This window comes from Mytilus galloprovincialis, chromosome 13, assembly GCF_965363235.1.
Source record: "Mytilus galloprovincialis chromosome 13, xbMytGall1.hap1.1, whole genome shotgun sequence".
NCBI classification, from domain to species: Eukaryota; Metazoa; Mollusca; class Bivalvia; order Mytilida; family Mytilidae; genus Mytilus; species Mytilus galloprovincialis.
The window spans coordinates 44480835-44507347 of NC_134850.1; the positions used below are offsets into that span (position 1 = coordinate 44480835).

The following is a 26513-nucleotide window of genomic DNA, read 5'->3' on the forward strand; positions in this document are numbered from 1 at the left end:
AAATGACTGAGAATAAGCAAAACTGATGTAGTTCTGCAGACAACTTTTAACTTTCAGGTTTTGCACTATGATTAGCTAAACTGGATCTGCGTAAATTCTCATATTCTTCCCTCCCTTAAATCTGAAAAAACAAGGCACCCTCTTAAAAACACCAAAAGGTTACATATTTGTTAACACTATGCAAAGTATAAATTTTTCTTTTATTTTCCCAGTTGATTTCCATTATGGGTTGAACAGATATAGCAGGAGAACTATATTTAAACCTTTTCATATTATTTTCTCCAGTTGATTTCCACTATGGATTGAACCGATATAACAGGAGAACTATAAGAGATGACATTCCAGTGGCTCGTGTGGTACAGGATGACGAGGAGGTCATTCAACAACAGGAGAGGTTCCAGGAACTAGAGGCCCTCAAAGCTCAGTAAGTAAAAAGTCGATATAAGAAGATGTGGTATGAGCGCCAATGAGACAACTTTCCATCCAAGTCACAATTTATAAAAGTAAACCATTATAGGTCAAAGTAGGGTCTTCAACAGGGGACTTGTCTCACACTGAAGAGAAAGCTATAATGGGCCCAAAAATAGACTAGTGTAAAACCATTCAAACAGGAAAATCAACAGTCTAATCTATATAAAAAACAAAAACGAGAAACACTTATGAACCACATAAAAAAACAACAAAAACTGAACAACAGGTTCCTGACTTTGGACAGGTGCAAACAATTGCAGTGGGTTTAGAAGTTTGATTGACCTTAAATGTTCACACTTTCTGATAACAGTACTTGTTATAAAGATACTTGTTATAATAATCAGACAAAGTCACAGAGGGTTGCTTGGGAAAATTGACAGTTAGGATGACTATTTGTTTCTTTACTGTAAATTTAAAGGTGATTTATATTTGTCTAGTCCATAGGTATCTCTTTCAGTCATAATTTACAGGCCCGTAGCCAGGAATTTCCAAGGGGGGGTTCGTTGGACTCATGAACTCGACTTCAACAGTCACAATTTGAACAAAGCGTCGACTTTAACAGTGCTTATTTGATTTCAAGGAGGGGGTTCGGACGAACCCCCCGAACCCCCCGAACCCCCCCTGGCTACGGGTATGATTTATCAGAGAGTTGGCTTATTTTGTGGGAAAAAGACATTCAGAAATTGTGAAGATTTGCCCCTTTACTGTTAATTTTTTAGACTTTCAATTTGGTTTGATCTATAGGTATCTCCATCAGTTGTTATTTATTAGAGAGGTGGCTGATTGTGAGAAAAAAGACATTCAGGAGGACTATGTGTTCCCTTACTGTAAATTTAATGGTGATTTAATTTGATCTACAGTAGTCCATAGGTCACATCTCTTTCAGTTGTAATTTATCAAAGAGATGGCTTAATATTTTGTGTGAAGACAAAACTATTCAGAATCTGGAAGGTCTATTTGTCCCTCTACTGTTAATTTTAGGACTTTCAATTTTGTTTGATCTATTGATATCTCCTTCAGTTATTATTTATGAGAGAGGTGGCTGATTGTGAGAAAATATAGATTCAGGAGGACTATTTGTAACTGAATTCCTTTATTTAAATTTTTTGGACTATTTGATTTGAATTAGTCCATAGTCACATCTCTTTCAGTTGTTATTTATGAAAGAGATGGCTGTTTTTGTGGGAAACAACAATTAGAAGGACAACTGGTATTTGTTCCTGTTCTGTTTAATTTTTTGGCCTTTAGTTCAGTCTAATCCATAGGTATCTCTTAAAGTTGTAACTTATCAAAGAGATGGCTGAGAGATTTGTAATTCATATTATAAAACGTAGTATGATTTGATATGACTATCTTGTTGATTAGTTTTATCATAGTTGTGAATGCGGATACACCTGTAGCCTAGAGTCAGGTGTTTGGGTCTAGGCCAAACTATTTTTTTCTGATGGCATAAAATGACTGATCAAAAAATATTTGTGAACAAATGCGTAATTAGTGTAACCTCCCTTCCACTTATATAATATGTTACATATATACCTTAGGTTAACTTAGTGCATCAAAGTTTTAGAGTTTCTTTGAATTTTTTTAGTGTGAATTAAAGTTTAGAAGTTGTATCTTATATGAAATAAGAATAAATGCATTGTAAAACACCTTTAGCCTACACTATTTTGAGATATCTGTAAATTAAATATTTTATGTAATACAAGGTGAGATCATTGAAAAGTAAAATAATGTAACATTGGTTTACAGAAAATCAGGCTTGCAATTTGTGAACTCTTTGTCAATTTTAGAATTTAAACATATATGTTATTAGCAAAATTATTTGGAATTCATAAGAATAAAAGGAGATGCGGTATGAGTCATTGAGACATCAATCCAACAACATAAATAACAACAAAAAAAAACACAGCTTGAGGGAAACATATAGTCTAAAACTTGCAACATGTAAATTTCTAATTTCTTGCATCTTTTAGCCTTTTAGCAAATTAACTGTTGCAACTAAGTTTTTTCCATTATACTGACACTCCCAGTATCTGAGGATTCAATAAACAATTACAGGTCACTGTAATGACTGTATGGCCTTTAAGAATTAGCAAAACCATATATGTATTAAGATAGGCCCTATTATAAAACAATTCCAATGTAAAAACCACTAATGGTCTAATTTACACTTCAACAATGAGCAAAAAACAAATGTGGCAACCTACAACTTTCATTTGATTACAGGACCCTGACTTATGACAATTACCGTTACACAAACCTAGATGGCAGGTTTAACATGTTTATGAGTACTCAAACTTACCAGCAAATCTAGACAGGAAGTACACTTTAAGCTCTATGATGTTTACCATTGTGTAACTCTGACAATATTCAAATTTTGAACTTTTGTGATACCATCGCAAACAAAACTTGTAACAACTGGACATTGAAAGTTAATTTTTTTGCTATCCATTTTCTCTCCTTAAAAGATATTTATATTCTTTTTCACAGAGCTGAAGAAGATGAGGAGGTTGCTAGGAGAGTGACAGAAGAACTAATGAGTGAGGAAGAAGCTCACAAGAGACAGCGAGAAATAGAAGATGAGGTAACATGATTGGCACATGACAATCAGTAGCATGTGTGTCATATGATAGTTATATAATTCTGCATTTAGAATTATTTTCTTCTTCTGTATATTCATTAATATTTGTTAGATATCAATTTTTTGTGGATTTTCTGTGAACAGAGAGACTACGAGTTGTAATTTTCAACCAATTACAAGTTTTCTTATGAATATCTGCAGACTTTTGTAAAACCACGAAATCAAATATCCGCAAAAGTGCCAGTTTTACTCAATCCATGAAAACTGGTACCCACGAAAATATAAATATCCATTATATCCCTAGTATATTATTTACTACATGTAGAGCAATCAAAGGTCAGTGAGACATAATAGTTCTCTATTGTCGGCAAAATTAGACTGATTCAAGTGTGGAAATTCTTTAAGAGGGAATCCATATGATCAGCATAGCTTGATTAATTGAAAGTAAGTATTTGGAAGCAGGCGTGCTTTGAGAGAACCACCAGGTCACTGACCATTGACAAGAAAACTGACAATCCCATCCATTAAGATTGGAGTCAAAAGCAACAGCCTTATTAGGGGTTCAAACTTATAGCATCAGAGTTGACAGGCCAAATAAGAAGATGAACACTCGGCCATTGAGGTCCTGATCAGTGTGTAGAAATTAACTTATGACAGTATTGTGGCCAATGAATGATAAGGGAAGACAATGAGAATCATATAGCTGAACACTTATTGGAATTGATAATCAGCAAATATACAAAACTGCAAAAAATTGATATATTTTTTTATGAAAAAGTATCCCAAAAAAATACAAATAAAGAATTCATAAAAAAACCCAAACTATATTAATATGTAATGAAAATCAGTACCATATGTTTCTATGAAAATAGATTTTTTCTATAATGATGATGTAAATGAAATTGATATGAACATTTGCTTGATCAAAAGTTACATACAATTGTGTTTTACATACAATTCTTAATGTCTTACATATCTGTTGCTTTCAGGAAGTAGCAAGAACAGTTCAGGAAAAAGAAAAGAAAAAATATGAGAAATATGTAGAGAAACAGAGATTGAAAGAACTTAAATCAGAGCGTAAAATATTAGAGAAACAGTTAGAACAACATACGCAGGATGCTCGGTTGACTCTCCGATCTAGTCAAGAAGCAGGTACATCAGATGAAGGTAATGAGTGAGTGTTAGACCTCTAGACACGGAGGCACGTAGAAAATTATGGCTTTTTCTTCTGATAGTGCTCTTGTATAGAGGAGCAGTTACTCTACACTCATCCTCCTGTCTTGATGTTAAGTATCACCATTTCTTACAGCGTGAATAATTCATGTGTTCATCAGTTTTCTTGATATTGGTTAAATCTATAATGTAAAGTATTATGATAGCCTTTAAATAAAAAAAGTTAAGCTTTAATCAAAACTGCTTTAGTTTTTCTTCATAGGAAATAATTCTGTAATGTACGCTATCACTATATTGGTAAAAAATTGTTGCTATTGAAAGCAAAACTTCTTGCATAGCATTTAGATAAGTCTTTAGTAAAATGTCTCTGAGTCAAGTTTTATTTTACTTAGGCAAGTTAAATTTCAACAACCAGGTAGTTTATTAAAAGTTCCTCTTTTTTTTTAAACTACTGTTATTATTAGAAAGGTATTGACCACTATTAAGAAAATTGTTAAAAACATGAATGGTCAATTTCATTGACCAGATTTAACATGGAGCTTTTTATATTGTCTTTGCTTTTAGCTATAGTATGCACTGCATTCAAATATTAGGCCAACAAAACAAATATGTGTATTTCATGTCTTCTGTTCCGAACTTGAAATTTAATCAGATGTGACACATATATTTCAGTCTTTTTTCAGGTTTGAATTTTTTTAGTAAGCTTTGTTTGCCTTTATAATATTAAAATTTTGTAACAAAAAAAAATAAAGAAACAAGAATATTTATTTATACTCTCCACAAATCTATATTTTGGAAAAATATGAAAAGATGATTTACAACTGTATTGTTTCTACCCTAATGTAACATGTCATACACATATTTATTTTTGGACCTATTATTTTCACTCAATGATATTTTAATCTTAGTGTTCACTAAATAGTATCTTATTATCATAGTTTATTATAACCGGTATTTAACACAAAGCACACTTTATATCAAATCTTTCAAATGTAACCACTACTGTAATTCTCATAAAAAGCATGTTGTAGATTAGCTAAGAAGGCAAAAGAGGGGGAAAAATAACATTTTTATAGTTATAAACCATGGCACGTTTTTAGGGTAATGTATGCATGAAATGCTGACAAAACGCTTATGTCTATGGCTCAAAGCTTTATCTTCTAAGCCTCATCTCTACCTTTTTAAATTCAGACATAGCACAGTGAGTTAAACATCTGTTAAATCATATACATGAATTGATAGTACATACTCATGTATTCAAGCTAACAAAATGATGTATATGTGCATAACCATGCTTGTCCAGAAAACTATTTTCATAAAGATTAAAAAAGTTGTACATGGCATAGGAAAGTGTTCTGAAATATAAGGTTAAAATTCATCTACAATCATAGATGAAAAGCCAATTTCGTTTATCGTTTTAATATATCCCATTACAATAAAATATTTACCCTTCAGTGCAAACACCCACTTTGATGACATGCTTTTTGATTTTGAATTGCTAGAGGTTGGCAACTATGGCCTGTAAATTATCTACTGTGGATTCATTATTATTCGTTGGATACCAATTTTTGGGGGTTTTGTGTATATTTGTGAACCACAAATTCAAATGTTCAACAAATAATAAATTTTCTATAGACTTAGTTAGAAGTGTTTAGTATAACCATGAAATTAAATATTCACAAAAACGCAAGTTTTCTTCCATCCAGGAAAAGTGATACAAAAGAAAGATCAATGAATCCGCAGTAAAATATATTAAAAAAGAATTTCCTGCTATTTTTGTTTGTTTTGAGATTCATTGGCAATAACATGTTGACTTCATAATTAAAAATTCACTTGAATTCTGATGTATTGCCACTGTCTAAACACTCTTACAATTTCTGCCACTATTTTCAACATTTGTACAATTTCAGTATTATAAATTTGAATGCTGCCAGTCATAAAATCTTTATATATTTAATTTTTTTTTTTTATTAATGATGGTCAGTTTTAAGGAAACTTAACTGCCCAAGGTTTAATTAAAAATTCTAATATGCACCATCATGTATTGATTGGGTTCACTTTTTTTTGGCAAATGACTTTAACAAAGCTGCACCTGTCTGAACATGTCTTGCACAACTGAAGAGATTCATCTTAACACACAATATGTTACATAGAGCACACATAATATACAAAGAGTGGTTGATGGATTATATAATACCCTCAGTCTAGGAGTAGGGACTGTGTTGCAGTCTCCATCTCTGTCCATCTGTCAGTTTGCCATCCCTTTTTCCAAAAAATATTTTCTATTTGAGAAACTGCTGAACAGAATGACTTCATATTTGGCCAGCAAGTGAACAAGAGTTTTAGTAAATGTGCACTTTTCAGATCTGCCAGATTACTACTTCTTACTTTTCCTACGCTTTGAACTACTTGTGGTGGTTGCTTAGGAGAGCATCATGTGCATTCCTATTTATAATGACTTGCTTAATGAACAAAATAATAATACTGGTGACTTTTGTGTCTATTTATAGATGTGGGTGATGTGCAGCATTCCATGAATGATATGGCGGTGTCCGGCAGAAACAGCAGGTCAGAACGTAATGGTTACACTAGGTATATGTACAGGTAGTCATCACTTTACTAATATGTAACTAACTTTAGGGGCTCTTTAGGGTTTTATACATTCAGTACACTCAGTTTTATGCTATGAGGAGATTTTTCATCAGATAAGATTTTTTTCTATGTCAAGTATGTGGAGGTGTTCATCTTTTGTTTTGAATTGTTCGAAAAAATTAACCTAAAATTGTCGTTTAAAGAAATCAGAGAGTAAAATTGCTTTAACAAAATATTTTTGAATGATCATCTTTTTAGCCCAAACTTTGAAATTACATCAAAAATCAAAATACATTGTAGGGAAATTGTGTGAAAATATATATATCAGAAATAAATGTACAGTTTTTGAAAATTTAAATGGGTATTACTTCGATTTATAAATAGAATAGCAATAAGTCTGATTGTTAACTTGAAATTTTTTTTGTCTAATCAATTTCTTTTAGCTTTTAAGTAAGAGTTGTTTGTATAATCTTTAACCGCAGAACTTTAATAATTGGGGAATAGAAGACTATATATGGCAAATCTTTGATGCTTTCTGTTAACATTTATTCACAACTTTTATGGAATGATACAACTATTTTAGACTCTTGAAAAATTTGAAGTTGATGTATTTTTCCATCGAAAACTGTATCTTGACTTCTAAATTCTATTTTACTCATACTTCAACCTTGGAATCCATCAGATGTTCTCTACTACTAACCTTAACTAAATCTGCACATTGCACTTTGTTTTATCCCTAGCATTATCAGTAGATAGATACTGTAATTTCAGAAATTTTTATGTACATTTATGATTGTGACATTTGAACAATGAACAACAATGTGAAAATATTTATTGCAATTTCAGAAAGTGTTGCACACAAATAATGCTATTAAAATTTAAAATGCAAATCTTTATTTTTTGGAAGCTATTCTCTCAACTGTCACAAAAAATAGAAACTAAGCTAAAATATCTGAATTTACAGTAGCCTTTCCCAATAGATTATTATATTATACATGATCCTTCAGTTGCCTTGCATTTCTGTGTGTTTAAGAAATTCTTCGAGTGATAGAAATCAATCCTTTTTTTCCAATTTTCAAGCATTTTTAGAAATCATTAAGTTAAAATAATGAATACACATATTTGTGCTTTATACATGTATAAGTATACCCTATTTTATATATTGACCTAAGCTTAAGATACTGAAGTTGTTACTAATTAATTTACTTGCATAATAAATAGTTGACCTATTTGCATTTTACTCCATTAGTTCTATCCCTTATATGATTATGAAGCATATCAATATCAAATTCTGCTTGAGAAAAAGTTTTTTATTTGGTATATTTGCTTACAATTTACCAAAAATGTATCTTGTTTACTATCAGGAGACTTTTTTGTGTATTAAAATTCTTGACCTCTTTAGGCTCTTTAGAAATTATTTATACTGCATGCACTATACTGTGTACACATATTCTTTTTTGCCTTTTATGCATATTCACAACTTATTGAATGTTTTGCAGTTTTACTTGATAAAACAAAAGAGAAATTCATAGATATAAGTAGATGTTGTTTGAATGTCAATGAGACAACTATCCAAGTCACAATTTGTTAAAGAAAAACCCTTAAGGTGGTGCCCAACACTTTTACTGGCTCGTTTAATTTTCCTAAAATTTTGACAAAGTATTTACTTTGACCCTTTAACAAAAATATAAAAATTACAAAAATTTTGAACCAACCATTTTATCAGAAAAATTACACTGGTTATATAACAGTTTGACAAACACCAATTTTAATCACTGAGAAGCTTAATATTCCATTTACAACACAACATAATCAAAACGTTTAGATGACTTTACAGAGTTATCTCCCTGTAGTGTTAGGTACCACCTTAAACATGCAGCCTTGGCTCACAACGAACAGCAAGCTTTAAAGGGACACAAAAATTACTAGTTTAAAAGTATTCAAACTGGAAAACCAACCGTCTAATCTATATAAAAATGTGAAACAAGAGACACTTATGACATACCACAGGGTTGCATATTTTTGTGTTAATTGTATAACTGAGCTAAGGTAGCAGCTTAAGTCCTTCATTAGATATTGTCAATTGAAGGCAAAATTAGTTAACCAATGAAGAAATAAGAGATTTGATATAATTGCCAATGAGACAAATATCCTCTTTAAATGAAGTGGATGTAAGCAACTGTTCAGGCCTTCAATAATGAAAAAAAAATGTATCGTTTAGTCAGATATAAAAGGCCCAAAAATGAAAAATATGAAACAATTCAATTAAGAAAGCTAATAGCCTAATGTATAACAAATTTGATAAAAACAAATTTATATGACAATCATGAACTAACAGCAACAATTAAACTACAGACTCCTGCCTTTGTACAGGCACATAAAGAATGTGGCAGGGTTAAACTTGTTTGAAGATGCCAACCCTCCCCAACATTAAATAGTTTTGTCATGGTACAATCTATAATCCCTGAAAAGAACTTACTAATGTTCAAATATCAAATCCATTCAGAAAATGCAAATCAAGATAATTGAGCAAGACCAAGTGCATAGTCTATGGCTATTTATGCATCACCTTACATGTAAATTATACTTAGTCAAAATGTCACAATTTGGAATAGGTCACAATCTTAAAATTTACAAATCAGATGAACAATAGATTTAACACAGAGAAAAATCTGTCCTTTGTGAGTTGAGACATTGACACAAAGTATTGGTCAACCAATTTGTGATTAATTTTGACAGTTATTCACTTTTACAGAGTGACACCATCAGGGAGAATAGAGGATGAGGGAGACTTCACTGATTTCTTTGCTGTACCTGACAACATTCCTGAAGAGCAAAGGTCAAGGTTGCAGCAACTTCAAGATGAGGTAAATCCATACTAAAATTCTGAAATTCATGCAATTACAAAAAATGAGAGGAGGTAAATTTTTCATAAGAGAATGTATCAAAAGAAAACAAAAACATCTAAATAAAAATTAGAGGAAACATCTAAATAAAAATTAGAAGAAACATCTAAATAAAAAATTAGAGGAAACATCTAGATACAAAATTAGAGGAAACATAAAAATTAGCATTGACAGAACACTAAAATGATGATAAAGGAGACAGTTTAATATACGAAAAATGGAAAAGTGATGAAGAAAGAAATGAAAGATACACTAAAGAAATAAGTGAAAGACACACTTAATTGAATAATGAAGGCACATTGAATATAATCAGTTATACCTTAAAGTCAAATTTGTGGTACAGGTTTTCTTTACATCTTTTATGGGTTCACATTAATGAAAAAAAAAATATGTTGTTTTAAGTGATCAGACGACATAGTTGTTTATTTCAGGAACTTGCAAGACTGCTTCAAGAACAAGAACATAAGGTAAGGAATTTACCTCCATTACTGATAGTTCTATCTTAGCCAATGGGAAATTTGTATATTATGACATAGACATATAAAGGCCAAGTTGACAAATTAATAAAACTTTGCATGTGTTTATAAAATACCAAACTGCAAATGAATTTAAAGAAATAACAAATGTAAAATTTAAACTACCAATAGTCAAATCATCAAAATATTTGTGAAATAAATCTATAAATGTTGAAATTGCCCGTAAAATAGGCATTATTATGCAGTGCCTAGGATAGGTGACATATGGTCTGTTAGTGTGGTCTTCTGTCAGGTTAAATTATTTTCTGTGATATTGATATGTAAATCAAATTTGGAGAGACTTTACCTTTTATCAATCAGTATTTTGATAGTGAATGCCACATTAAAAATTGTCCGAGGAGAAATGATACTTTATTAGGCGACAGAAAATGTTTGTCATAGTTATATATATGTAAACATTTTTTTTATATTAAATATAACTCCGTGTGGTGAACCAACGTCTGTGTGAATCATTTCGATAGAGTCCCTGAAGTGGATACCTTGGGATGCAGGGTTGTCAAATTATGCAAATGAATGCGACATAAAAATAATATGCCAAATTGACAACAACACTTCACATGGACTGCAATTTTATTTGCTATGGTTTACATGTTTGGTCTGCAAGGCAGGCTTCATCAGGACAATTGTTTTTATATAAATAAGGTTGTAAGTTTTCTCGTTTGAATTGTTTTACATTGTCATAACAGGGCCTTTTATAACTGACTATGCCGTATGGGCTTTGCTCATTGTTGAAGGCAGTACAGTGACCTATAGTTGTTAATGTTTGTGTCATTTTGGTCTCTTGTGGACAGTTGTCTCATTGGCAATCATACCACATCTTTTTTATATGAGTGTATTGAAAAGTGATAGCCACCTTTAAATATATCTTTTTTACTTAGAGAACAAAAGCTGAAGTTGATCGAGTGAAACTACGGGAAATAGAGGAGCAGGACGAACGACTAGCAAAAATTATACAAGAACAAGAAAAACTCAGGGCAAAACGTGCAAAAGAAAAGAAAAAGCAACAAGATGATGTGAAAAGACAACAGCAACAGGTACTACAAGATCTTTTAAAATATGAGAAATGAATCATCAAAAAAAGATTAGTATATCTTGGGAAAATGAGGGCTGTTATGGTAAAAAGATAAAATTTGTAAATTCCTAAAAACATGAGTTTGACTTGAGGGGAATTGAATTTTTGAATAAAAAGAATAACTCAATTTCTTCATTTAATTATTAAGTTAAAAATCAGTTTTGTCTATTTGTGGCAAAAGTATAAAGTAGGTTGGTGACTTTAAAAACTTGGTGAAAAAGGCCCTTTTATTAAACAAATTACAAACAGTCAAGTGGGATTCAAAACTGACTTAAATGTTGCCTCTTTTGAGTGTTGTAAAGTCACCTTCTTGTTGTACTGCTGTTGTTATATTTTGAGTATCAATTTAAAGATCACTTATCTTATCAGGTCAGTTGCTTATGGTCCCAGCCATGACCTTTATATAAAAAAGGAGATGGGGTATGATATAAGACAACTCTCCATCCTAATCAAAATTTGTAAAAAGTAAACAATTATAGCTCAAAGTACAGCTTTCAACAATTCAAACAGGAAAAGAAATGGTCTGATCTATATTGAAAATGAGAAACAAGAAACAAGAAACACTTATGAACCACACCAACAAACGACAAGCAATGAAAAATGGATTCCTGACTTAGGACAGGTGCAAACAAATGCAGCAAGTTTAAACATTTAAACAGGTGCCAAACTTCATCCCTAACCTGAAATAGTAGTTTAACACATCAATACAGAAAGAAACATGTTTTACAGGTTTAGTGTATATCAGTGAAAATAAATTATTGTTATTATCTATAATTATTCAGGCCCAGATGACCAATCCAGCAACCAGACCACTTCCTGATTTACCGGGAAAACGAATCTCCTCAGGTGGAATTTCCTCAGATCCACCTGTCAATAGATCACATGACCATCATAGATTACGTAGAGACAGTTTTATACAGTCAATAGAAAATAGGTCTTCCCAACAACCTAGAAGTCCTGAATCAGAACAGAGCACAACATCATCCAGGAATTCCCAACGACAACCATCAAGGCAACAGTCAGCAGATCCATTAAACCGACCTCGACTTCCTACACCTAGTGAAACTCCATCACATTCAGTGCATAGTGTTGAACAATGGGTACTTAATTCTGCCCGAGAGACACAAAATTATCAAAGTGAAAGGCGAAGACTTCCATCAAATCGTTCTGATGAAATGATCCCATCACCATCACCGCCTGGGAGTTATCATAGTGAAGATGAACTTCCATACAGGTAAATTAGATAAGATTCTTGACAATTAGATGTTACCTTTTGGTTAATATGAAACCAGTTTCATATCTTTCAGGGTTCACTTTAATTTCTGTTTAAAAGAAAAATCATTCTTGAATGTCATGTAGTTTTCATTTCCAAATTCTGTGTGTGTCTTTTTCATATAGTTTGTCAATTATTTGAACTCGTTAAAAAAAAATTGTCAATAAAGTGTAATTTGTTCATGTCTGCATTTTTTTGCTCTTTTAAAAAAAAGGAGATTTTTTTATGTGTATTTTGGTAGAAATATTGTTGTACAAGCTTTCGGTTTTGTTGAAGCACAAGCTACATGTATTATTTTATATAGAATATTGAAAAATTTGATTTCATTTACTCCAATATTTATTATTGAAAATGATTATTTTAAAGCGTAATAAGAAATGATCTAGTCAGGTAAATATTCCAGTATAAGCAGTATTTCTTAAGAGTATAGGACATAAATCAGCTAGTAAGAAGGGATACAGTTCATGCCTGAAATTCATCCAATTAGTAAATCAGATTTCGGAATTGTTTAATTTTTATTATATTACAGGGTATTTCTTATAGATATATTACTGCTTGAGAGAGTTGCTGTTTATTCTGAAATTTATTAGATGTTTAAAGTATAGCATAAATTGTGATTTTTTAGTTTTCACAAGTATTTAAACTTGCATTTTAAATTAAAATTGCATGATTTGTATACAGCATTTCCTGAAACCCCAATTTTTGTAGATTTTTCAACAATTGCAATAATAAATGCACCCCCCCCCCCCCCCAAAAAAAAAAAAAATTCAGAATTTACAGCTGTATATCTATTGCATAACAAGTCATGAATACATTAATACAAAAATACTGTCACAAAGAGTAGAAATTAAAGGGATAACACATATTAATATTCAGGGCCAAATGGAACTAGAAACTGTATCTCTTTTCTGTGTATGAATGAAATATCAAGTATTTTTTTTTATTATGCTACTGCTAACACATGTCATATAGTTTTACCCTTTTATGTCATTTTGTCAATACATGTATTAACTTTTATACTACTTTTGAAAGATGAAAAAATATGAAAAAATATGAAATGAGCACATTTTCGTTTTATTTATAAATTTACAGTTTGAAAATGATGCCCTCTAGATGTGTTTGGTTATTTGTGTTGGATTGCTGTCTCATAATGTATATCTCATCTATTTTTTTATTCATCTTCCAAATTCATAACATAAACATGTATTTATGAAATAATTTGTAAATTTTAGGTCCAAATAAAACCCTTAAATGTATCTGACAGCCCTTACATATACACATCTATTTTGCTGTATGTCATTGAAATTGTGTCATACTGACAATTGTAGTCATTAACAGATTTTATCATATTTCTATATCTTATACTATATAAATATGTATACTTTGTCTGATCCTTCAAAGCTATTTTAAGTACTAACATTTCAATTTATATACATGTAGAATCTCAAATGATGATCAACCAAGTCTTCAAATAATTAGCCTAGCACGATTTTATTCAGTTATTGTTCGATAATTCTTTTGAATATAAGTTATATTATTGCTGCTATATCAAGTATGGGAAGTAATTGGTGACTATTTATCTGTTATCATAACACCACCAAAAGTGACTTGGGAATTTTGTTTTGTTTAACAAAATGCAGCATTCCATAGCTACCTTAAAAAGGGAAAAAAGCTTTGCATTTAGTTTCAGCTGTTCAAGGTTAGCAAGGGTTTCACATATCCTCATTTTTATACGACCGCAAATAAATTTTGAAGTTGTATATGTTGGTATGACGTTGGCGTCGTCGTTGTTGTTGTCGTCGTCGTCCGAAGTCACATTGGTTTTCGCACTATAACTTAAGCTTAAGTAAATAGAAATCTATGAAATTTAAACACAAGGTTTATAACCACAAAAGGAAGTTTGGGATTAATTTTGGGAGATTTGGTCCCAACAGTTTAGGAATAAGGGACCAAAAAAGGGCCCAAATAAGCATTTTTCTTGGTTTTCGCACAATAATTTTAGTGTAAGTAAATAGAAATCAATGAAATTTAAACACAAGGTTTATGAACACAAAAGGAAGGTTGGGATTGATTTTGGGAGTTTTGGTCCCAACATTTAGGAAAAAGGGGCCCAAAGGATCCACATTGAGGTCTAAAGTGTCCAAAATTGAACTTTGTTTGATTTCATCAAAAATTGAATAATTGGGGTTCTTTGATATGCCAAATCTAACTGTGTTATGTAGATTCTTAATTTTTGGTCCCGTTTTCAAATTGGTCTACATTAAGGTCCAAAGGGTCCAAAATTAAACTTAGTTTGATTTTAACAAAAATTGAATTCTTGGGGAATCTAAACATGTATTAAGATTTTTGCTTATGGGGCCAGTTTTCAAGTTGGTCCAAATTGTGGTCCAAAATTAAACTTTGTTTGATATCAACAAAAATTGAATCCTTGGGGTTCTTTGATATGCTGAATCTAAACATGTATTTATATTTTTTTATAATAAGCCCAGTTTTCAAGTTGGTCCAAATTGGGGTTCAAAATTAAACTTTGTTTGATTTCAACAAAAATTGAATATATAGGGTTCTTTGATATATGCTGAATCTAACCATGTATTTAGATTTTTGATATTTGGGCCCGGTTATCAAATTGGTCCACATTGAGGTCTAAAGGGTCCAAAATGGTACTTTATTTGATTTCATCAAAAATTGAATTCTTGGGGTTCTTTGATATGCTGAATCTAACCATGTATTTAGATTTTGGGTATTGGACCATAATAGGTAGTGCCCAATTTAAAAATTTTAAGTTTTTAAGTTTAAGTTCTTAGACCACATTCATTATGTGCCAGAAACCTATGTTGTGTCAACTATTTAATCACAAACCAAATTCAGAGCTGTATCAAGCTTGAATGTTGTGTCCATACTTTCCCCAACTGTTCAGGGTTCAAACTCTGCGGTCGTATAAAGCTGCGCCCTGCAGAGCATCTGGTTTATACATATATATATATATATATTTAGACGGATATGATAAAATTATATGATAACACTGCATTTATTATTATTATTTTTCACTGTTTTATTGACCACATGTTTCTTTTCAACTAATAATCATTGGTGTCCTCACAGAGAACTTTCTGAATATTGAAGAGTTCTGTTGGGAAGGGAGATAATTTTTTGTTACAATTTTTTGCTATAATATTCTAATGCATATTGGTTATATAATTAATTTCAAAATTTGTTTCTATCTCATCTGCCTTGTCAAAATGAATTTTGTTTGTTTTGGTCATACATAGATTAAATAAAATGTACTAATAAGTCTTTCAAATATTGTAATTATTGATTGATTAGTCAAACATTTCATGGTATTCAGGATGCTATATTGTAATGTAGGCCTACAACAGACCAGCATAACAGAAATTATCAGAGTATCTTTTGTTTCCTACCTCATTTTTATCAATTTTTACATGATTGTGTTATAAATATTAAAAAGTATATTTACCTATATATTTTCCTTCTGAAGGTCACACACGGTTTACTCAAAACACCTTGGCTTCCTTGTACAAAAAAAAAGTTCTCTGCATCAATATTAAAAATAGTGCTGAAAGTGGTGTAAAGGACCAACAATCAATCAATATACCTTTATTTACAGAGCACCACCACCTCCCTCAAATCCCAGAGTAAATAGCCAACAAAATGGTAACCATTATGCAGTTAGTAATCCTCTTGGTTTCAATATAGCCGCTGCAATAGATCCTACTTATAAACGACAACCCAGAAATGGATCACATGATGAAACGAACATGAAAATGCCGGCTTTGTCATCATCGATGCCTTTACCAGAAGGTAAGCTGTGCAGACTAGTCCAAGATTTTTTTGTTTGAATGTATTTGATATCTTTCATATTTTTCAAACATATATGAAAGATAGTTTATTTTGTGGTACTAAAATGTTTGGAACACTGCAATTCATTAAATGTTATCATTTATATTTCTATTACCCACAATTCAATGCATGTTGTCTGCATTAATTCCAAATAACATACAAAAACTTACAAATTATGATTTGTGTTTTTGAAATGTGGTGTGATTAACTTTTAATTTATATGTTGTGATGGTGAAGGTTAATTGATGTTTTCTTAAACAATTTATTTAATTTGCAAATTAAATCTGTGATACAAGCAACAAAAGCAGTGCAATACATTCCAGGACACTCTTGAAAATTTCAATACATGTATTCAAAAAATTTTTTTTTTTGAAAAGCTTTTATATTGTTTTGTTTGGTGTCATATTGTATAAATCAAAAAATTAAACATTCTCGAAAATTCTAATTACTTTACACAATAAGAATAAGTATTCATGAAAAAATTAACCAACATATAATGCCTCTTCAAGAGTATCCCAATGTTGCATTAATGATATACAGGGATAGGGTACTAACAATAATGAGGGCTATTCCATTTAAACGAATGGGGACGGTAAGAAGCGAAATTTAATTTGTGGAGGTCATTTTAATTTTTATGTTCATTTGATATGTGCAAATTTACTCAAACAATGTTTGTTATGGGGCAAATTTTTCAAAGCCCCTTCATACCCCCATATATTCATTTTAATGGAATAGCCCAGAATGTATCACAAGATTTACACATGGTACATCATACATCATACATTCGTCATCAATTTCACCCATATCATCATTGTCATCATTGTCACCAGATATAATCATTGTCATCATTGTCACCAGATATAATCATTGTCATCATTGTCATCATTGTCATAAATGTCATAAATGTCATCAATTTCATTATTATCAATCTTGCAATCAACTCCTAGTTATGCCTGAGTTTCTGGTTAATAGCCCATCATTCTGATCTGATCTATATGTCATGATTATTTGTGTAGTAGTGTTGCTGTCCAATTGAAACTTATCCCACTTCTCCTATTCTTCATAATTTTCTTCCACATTAAATGCTCTAATTAGTTATCAAAGGTACCAGGATTATAATTTAGTATGCCAGACACGCGTTTCGTCTAAAACATCCACACAAATTATTCAGTAAAATTAACACACACACACACAGGAACATACAATACATACTGTACATGTTTATTGTGGTTTTCATCTATCCATTATTTGCATGGTATAAAGCTGTGTCTTTGTAAGTATATTATGTTGCATTATTATTTGTTAATTGATGTTTCATGTTGATATGTTAGCTAAGTTTTGACAAAAGCTTTTTTCATGTTCAGTTTTACAATAGTTTATAAAGTATGTCTTGCTTACTAAATTCTATGTTTAACGTTCATATGAATTAGATTTTTTTTAATGGGGCACTTTTATGTCTTCCTGTTGGATTTTAAGAGGGGTGTGAAATTCTTGATCCGTCTGTCTGTCCGTCTGTCTGTCTGTCTGTTAGTCAGTCAATTTTCTACTACTTTGTAAACTAATTATTTCAAAATATTAATAAACATTTATTTCTTACTAAAATTGAGCAAGAGAAACATCATGTATATATACAAAATTTCAAATTTCAATTTCAATAAATATTATGGTTTTTCCGCTTCAAATGTTTTTTTGATTTGTTTGTGTGTTATTTCTTACATGTTTAATGTTTAACATTTAAGTAAACAATGCATGTTTTATTAGATTTTTAATACAAATTACGCTTTGTTGTAATACAGTAATTTTCTAATCAGGCAAATTAACATCAGAAATGCTGATGATGTAAAATACATGAAATTATTATAGGATGAAATAAAGATTTTGTTTGAAATCACTATTTCTTTTTTACCTCTGTTCAATTGTTTAGACAGATTTTGATCAATTAAATTTGACTGTAGTTTTACTAGTAAAATTAATAATGATATGTCCTAAATGATTGTTTATATTCTTGTTTTCATGGGTTTTTAGTGAACTGAATTTAAGTGTTCAATGTAGTCCACATTTTTTGTATGCTTGAAAGCAGTATTTGCCAAAATACATGTTCCTAAAATATCCACTAAAATTGGTATACATGAAACAAATGAATTCAAAGTATTTGAACGCCTTCATAAGGACCATTTTTTATTCTGGAACAAATTTAAAAAAGTGGTTATTCAGGGGCAGATCCAGCCATTTTAAAAAGAGGGGGTTCCCAACCCAGCACAAAGTGGGGTTCCAACTATATGTCCCCATTCAAATGCATTGAGCGGCCAAAAAAAAGGGGGGTTCCAACCCCTGAACCCCCCTGGATCCGCCAATGTTACTGTTGATTAGTTTATTTTCGAGCATACCAATTTTTCGAGCGTGCCAATTTTTGTGGATTGATGAAAACCTGTATGCTAGTGGATATTTGATTTCATGGTTATACCAAACTCTACAAAAAAACCTAAAAAAAATTCTCTGTTCATTGAACATTTATATTTATAGGTTCCCATATACCAACAAAATTAAAGATAATTGAATTCACAGTAGTTTATCGAAAAATATGAAACAGTGCTATCAAACAAAATCATACTAACTTGAAAAAATCAAATAATCATTCATTCATTCATCATTTCACATTATTTCATTATTTTCATATAACACACATATTATACAAAGCACATTCTCTTGAGTTCATTTCTGTGTTGCACTAGAATTCGACCTGGAATGGGACCCCAGTTTACGTGGAAGTCTTCGCAGACCAAAAGGAAGTTGGAACCCTTTAGCTGCCAACAACTATCATGGTAGTATTAGTATTACTAACTTTCTGAAACTTTTAATATTTATATAAACATATATACACAACATATATACATCTATTAATAAAAAACTTTATGAAATACATTCTAGATTGACCTTTAAATACTTATATGAGGATTAGAATGAAAAATATGTCTTCAATTAACCTATCATATTTGATATGGAACCAGTTTTAAAGCCATACCAATTCAATCTGCAGTTTTTTCCTGGTTCAATTTAGAAGGAAAATATTTTAAAAGATAAAGAAAATAAATCTTATTTTATCATTCAATCATTCTTAAATTAAAGAAATGAAAAATCCCATTTACAAGCTTAAACCACATGCTTGCCTGCCTGAAATCTAAAAACCTAAAAATGAAATTGGTGTGGCTTTCAGATGATAAAAAAGAAGAACTTTAGAATTGATAAGATTCAACAATTTATCCTTATTAATCTAGAATGTAAATCTAATCATATACACTATGTAAGCAATTGTTATGATTGAACTTCTTCTTAACTATTAGTATAACCAGGAAATATAGGAGACATTCATTGAAAATTGAATATTTGAAGATACATGTACTAATATTGATTATATAAGTATGTTGTGTGTGATTAAAACATTAAATTGCAAGAAATTATCTTTTTGGAAGATAAGTATTCCTGCATTATCAGTTCGGAGAATATGAATTAGTCCTAGACAGTTTGTAAATCACATGTACCTATATATAATCATTTAAGGCAGATCCAAGGGGGGTCAGTTGAATTTGCCCAGAACCATCTTGAAGGAATTTTGATTTGAAACTTAAATACCTCATCTGCATGAGCTTCTACTATTGTATTTATTGAAATTACTTTTTGTTAAGTTAAAACAATTCTTAAATTTAGATAAATTAAAAATTACTCGGTACCAGTATTCTTACATACTAAGTCTGGCCGTTTGTTAGGACACATATGTTATGATTTTGATAATTTTGTCCTTTAGATTTCTGTTTGTTGTTTTTGGTTATTTGTCGTGAAACAAGTGTGCATGATCTTGAAACAAGAATGCTGCTTTAACTTACTACAAGCTTGCTTGAATTATAATTTAAATTATCTTGATGTTGTTGCTGTATATTTGTGTCTTGTCAGCTGACATTCTTAGTTATAACACATATTTTTTTAAGTGCTTTGAGTTACAATATATGTATATTTATATTTTAACCAATCAAAATGCTTATTTACATAAATTAACATGGTTGTCTCTTTTCCTATTGTGTGTTTTATATTATTTTAAAAAAAATATGAAAAGAAAAACTTTATAAAAGGTGTGGTTGTAATACATTAAAAAAAAATCAAAAGAAACTTAGAGCCCTATAAATTCTCAAAGAGAAATATGTACTGGTAAAGTCATGTTGGTGCCATCTAGTCCTGATGATAATTGTATCCTTGAAGAACAACAAATTTGATTTGATGTAAAATAGTAGAATCACGCTCAGAACTAGGGGCTCGGTGGCCGAGTAGTCTAATACCATGTTCACACTATGCCTTTTTAAATCGAGTTTCACCCGAAATTAGTTAATCCGGGTTAAATTAAGGTAGTGTGAAGGCCTTAAACCGGGGCGAACCTGGTTTAAAATTACCCCTCATTTGAGGTGGAGTTAACGTGGGGCAATTTGGGTTGACTACCTCACTTCTAAATGTGAACCCATAGTGAATTTAATCTGTGGTTGTTGCTATAGTGACATATATGAAGTTTGCTTAAATATGTCTTTCATGTGACGTCATATATCGAACGACGTTATATTTTGACAGCCGTTCAGTTAAAATATTTTTATAAGGGTCAAGAATTATATAAACCATATTAAATTAGCGGCAGCAATCCCTGTGATTGTCGTCGCTTTTTGGAGCGAAAATTGAGTGCAATTTGGATAAAGAGCCATTATTTTTAAACACTGAAAGTGGTTGGTGGTGATCGTTGACCTCCTCCTAAGCGACCAGGAGTGCGGTAAAAAAATTTCAAACTTTAAAATAATGCATCTGTGATGAAAACAAATGTACATAAGTAACGTTGACGGATACAGGGTACAATTTTGGTGCTAACATTACTATTTTTGTTGAGAAGGAAAATCCCAAACCTGGATAATTTTTTATCAAGTGTGAACTGGGGTATATAATTCGGGTTAATTAACCGGGTTCGACCCGTTGCTAATTTAATAGTGTGAACACTGCATAAGTAGCTCATCTACTGTATAACAAGCCTGTCAACGCTGAGGTTTTGAATGTAAACCATACACCAGGTAGGTGTGTTCAATCTTCATTGACTAGGAATGTTAGATTTTATGAAGTTGTTAATTCTCTGTAGCCACTCAGGTTTCCTCCACCTAAAATGGTGAATAAGTTTTTATGGCTATAAGTGTAGCAATTTCTATGATGCCTAACAAATAGATGTAAAATAGTATAGTCAAAAGATAGATTCAAGTTAATGTAATTTAACAGAAAGTTTTTTCTTGAATTGCAGACCGTATGGGAGGAGCAAATGACAGTTTTTCTGAAGAGGGACCAGTTATAAGTCAATTCCAACCAGTTCAAGGTCAGAGAAGGTCAGCATCAGACAAACAGAAGACAAGGAAATCTTCAATTGGAAATTCAAAGAAGGACAAACAAGGAAACTGCAAACAACAGTAGAAATTGTAATCAAATGATAATTTATTTATATCCGATTCATTGTTATTCATTGGGTGTCATTTTCTATGACTTCATGGGTTAATGTGAACCCCAAATAAAAGTGTTGAACAAAATACAAACTGACCAAATCTTTATATGTGGAATTCATCTGTCAAGACCTAGAAATAAAGTACCCAATATAATTGTTTACCGATGAATATTAATGACTCCTCTGTATTTTATATTAAGGTTGTAGAGCTTATGGCTAAGCTGTGATCGTGCTTGCAATATATGCGCTCTCAAAATGAGAGCATGCTCAAAAAGTATTGTCATTATGTAAACCTAGCATATGCCACAATTTTTCAAAGGAAATAAACATTTTCATGTATTCTTTCAAATTTTACATTTTGATTGCCAATAAAAGAAGTAAATTTGCTTCACCCTGTCAAAAATGAGAACAGCATCCTTAGCTGTGATAACTTGAATATTTCTTAATTTTGTTCTGTACAGTTGTGTTCAAATACTGTAAAATAATACTGTAAAAAAATATAATTTTTCACTATGACTATTACTCCATGTAATGAATTTCAGGGTAATCTCATTTTCAGGAGTGATTCCAAATTTTATTTTTTCAATTTTTGTATATTTACTATATTATTTTTAGAAGTAGTGTCTGTGATATTTAATACATGTATAGAATTTCTGAATAAAATTTTCTCTATTGTTTTGAGATATGAAATGTATTGATTAAACTAAATTACTTATACAGAAAAAGTTGATTTCAGAATGGTTGAACCATTTGACTATTCAATCAAAACAAATGTTCATTTAATTTAATTACTGGTTAGATATTATATTTTTGCATATTGGTAAATAACTTGGTCCGAGTACACAGCTATCGTTCCTTGATTTTCTTTGTCCACGAATATAGTCCCTAGTGTGGACAGTGTGTTAATTTTTTTCATACCCCTTCCAAATTTTTTTATTTATGTTTTATGCCTCAAGTAGCAAGAAGGGGGATAAAATTACACTGTAAAAAAATTTGATTCATGAATTATAATGTAAAGTAGTGATTTGGTCCAGTTGAAAAAGGTCAAAAATTAGCATTTCGGAAGCTGTCAAAAGGTTTCAAGACCCCCTTCACATAAAATTGTCCATATTTTGAGTTAGAGCTGATGAAGTTTTCTATAATTTTGATATAATTTGTCCCTAAAGAAGTACAACACACTGTAAAAATATTATGGAGAAAGCGCAGGTGGAATTTTTTTTATTTCCATTTTTTGTCTAAAGGAAATGCACTACGAAATGACTGTGTACTCGGACCACTTAAACACACTATCATTATAGGGCTAAATATATGTTATTTGTTGATGGTTAAAGAAAGATTTAGTGATCCTTTATTGGGACATCAATTATATTATTATATTTTGTTGTCAAGTTAGGTTATTTATTAAAAATTTAGTATAATTTAGATATATATGTATCTTTAAAATTCCTTAATTCATAAATGTTATATTTTACAGGCCCATTGAATAATGTTATGATCTTAAAAAAGTTCAGTTCGGGCAAAATAAAAAAGGAATTTTGAAATCACAAGTCATTCAATATTCAAATACTCTGTATAAATTTCCTTAGCAGTTACTATTGTACTGTAGTAATTCTTCTGTTACTCAATGCACATTGGTGACGAAAACCATTATGTTATGTCATGCAGCTACTTTAATATTTTTTGGGGAATTTATGAGTAATTTTAAAATCCAAAGTTGATCAAATTGGGGTTAAGGAAGGATGAAACAATTAAATAATTACAATTTGGTAGCTTTTTAAAGGCCAGGAGTCGATTTCACAAAAAACCTATGACTAAGATTGATTGTTAGTAGAATGAATTGTTCATGACATATGCAATCTTAGTCGTAAGTTTTTTTTTGTGAAATTGACTCCTGGCCTTGTTAAATATAAAAAAAACACACATTAAGGGGTCAATTATTTATTAGATATTAAATATATATTGAATATATCTTATTGACCACAATGTTATAGTTGAATTCCAGTGTTTATTGTTAGGCAAATGGGTTGTAAAATATCAAGTAAAATAGTATAGGGGTCTCTTTTTGGATTGATGATGTTGATAGGTTGCTGTCTCATTGACTTATATATATCTTTATCCTCTGTAATATATGATGCGTTTGCACCTTTTTTTTTATCTTTGATTGAAAGTTTCTGAGTTTTTATAAGAATATAATTTTTTCAGAAAATGTTTTACGCATAAAAAGATAACAAAAAACCTGATGAATTTCAACTGGTTTGTGCTGTATAGTTGTAAAATCCTGGAATTGTATATTTTCTCTCCTAAAATGTGTGCTTATGAAGGTTGTTATTTTGTAAAGCTTAAAGTTATCAGTGCCACTTTTGCATTTAAATTGTTTTGTAAAAATAAATGATTTGTTATGTTTATAAGATTATTGACACAAGATATATATATGAATATGATTTTATTTTTTGATAGTGAAAATAGACAATGTTATAAATGTATAGTATAATTTATATGAATAATTTGGATAAGATAATGTCTGAAGGACCTGCTGCATTTATTTTTTAGAAAAACCATAACAAAATAGAATATACTGGTACATATGTATGATAATTCATATTAAAGGTGCATAAGACAACTGCAGCATACTTCGGTATCCATCCTTATTGCTCTACTTACATGTACTGCTAGAAGCCAAGAAGGTAGGTGTTGGCTCACTTATTTATTGAAGGTGTATAAACCAAATTTTCTCATATACCTTATCCAAATATGACACTTGTAGTGATAATAAGATTGCTGCTTCTGTTTCAGTATGTGATATGTTCACACAAATGTGCTAGTGTTCCTAGAGTTAAACCAATGAAACTCTAAACTTACATATATACAACTGTATTATCCTTGTTGTACATACAAAGTAGGCATATATGGTGCATTGTGTTAGGAGTTAGAATGTTACATGTTTAAATTTGTTTACTTTATTGAACCTCAATTGAGTTTTAACAGCAGTAGAGAAATAATATATATACATATATTAATGTCATAGGTTTGAAATATGTTATATATCGTAATAGGACTTTATGGTTGTGGTTCAAAATAAATAATTAATTCTTATATTAATAGGAGGTCAACAACAAGCAAAACTAGAGTATATAATGTAACTTTTAGTTGGTTTGCTCATGACAATATCACAAGAAGTAACTTTATATTGACAGAGGATGAGTTTTATTGTTGTTCTTCATCTGTGTAAATGTATATAAGATAGGCTAAAGAGCTTCCAAGGTTAAAAGGAATTGAATACTCAAAACAGCTTATTAGTTTATTACCACTACAACATAAAAAAGTATTATACATGTATGTCAGTATGAAACTAAGATAATTATTGGAAGTATACTTACAAGACTAGTATATTTTCTGTATGCTGCATCAGTTTAAAAGCTGACAAAAATTTTAAATACCAAAAAAAAAAGGACAGAAATTTGACATTTGAATTGCAAGAATAAACTTATTAACTTGTCTCAAGCCAGTTTTTGAATTATTTTAAAAAGAAAAAAATAGATTTTTATTAGTTTACGCTAATAGTATTTCTACCTATAGAATAATATGTTTTTAAACAGTTTGATCCCATAGAATATTAAATTACATTGCAATGAATTCCAGATATTAATTTTGACATTCCATACTCTCTTTTGTTTTAAGGAATATTTTTGTTGAAATCTTATTTTTCTAACATTAAAATGCATCATTTATCATGTTTGTGTAAAAAACAATATTGTTAGTAGTTTATACTACATAGGTTGCATTAGTTAAAAGTACTTATTTTATCATCATCATACTATTATTTTGTTATTCATCTGTGTAATTAATATAATTTTGTTATCTATATACTTCAAATCATAGACTTTGAAGTTAACTTCCAAATATCGTTCAGTGGAAAATTTTCACTAACTTATAAAGGTCTTTTCCTTTAATTCTAGATAAAGATAAAAATCCTTATAAATGAAAGATATAAGAAAGACTAGAGATATGAACAGGAAAATGTGAAATTAAATTATCACAAACAGAATTGATACCTGGGGGGGGGGGGGGGGAGGGGGCTGCAGTTATGCTTCAGTGATTCCCTATATAATCAAACAAATTTTTCCACAATCCGCCTATGAAAATGTTAACCTTTGTAAGTGTGCAGTAAAATTGATTTTTATATAAAAAAAAATGGCTAGGGGGATGGGTTCCAAATGTAAACAAAGAATGAGTTTGTCAGTCTACCAGAATGTTTGAAAAAAAAGATAAAGGCTTTACGTTTATCAATTAATAGAGTTAACATATTTGATGCAATGAAATTTTTGCCAGGTACCAACATTAAGTTTTAATGTCATGATTCCATTCTATTAATATAGATACATTAATGTGTACCATATATAATATGAAAATTGGCTGAGCTAACCATGTAGATAATGCCTGTCACATACTATGCAACTAATACTAAAGTTAATTGATGTTTTGATTTAAAGTGGTACCCAACACTTTCACTAAAATTAATTTGGCTCGTGTAATTTTTAT

The 26513-nt window shown here is 30.6% G+C and overlaps 1 protein-coding gene across 9 annotated transcripts in view; it reads left to right on the forward strand.

Moving 5' to 3' along the window:
* LOC143057621 (uncharacterized) overlaps nt 1-23723 on the forward strand; it is a 46444-nt gene extending 22721 nt beyond the window's left edge. For 2 of the 9 annotated variants that reach the window (XM_076230961.1, XM_076230954.1), the window contains exons 3-14: nt 286-424; nt 2962-3055; nt 4042-4219; nt 6736-6829; nt 9573-9684; nt 10155-10190; nt 11138-11293; nt 12114-12565; nt 12971-12994; nt 16230-16423; nt 19195-19284; nt 21780-23723. In XM_076230961.1, the coding sequence (XP_076087076.1) occupies nt 286-424; nt 2962-3055; nt 4042-4219; nt 6736-6829; nt 9573-9684; nt 10155-10190; nt 11138-11293; nt 12114-12565; nt 12971-12994; nt 16230-16423; nt 19195-19284; nt 21780-21946 (1736 nt within the window). In that variant the 3' untranslated portion in view covers nt 21947-23723. The remainder of the gene's footprint in view (nt 1-285; nt 425-2961; nt 3056-4041; nt 4220-6735; nt 6830-9572; nt 9685-10154; nt 10191-11137; nt 11294-12113; nt 12566-12970; nt 12995-16229; nt 16424-19194; nt 19285-21779) is intronic. The other 7 variants (XM_076230955.1, XM_076230960.1, XM_076230956.1 and 4 more) reach the window with 7 other exon arrangements.
* Nucleotides 23724-26513: the final 2790 nt, after the last annotated feature.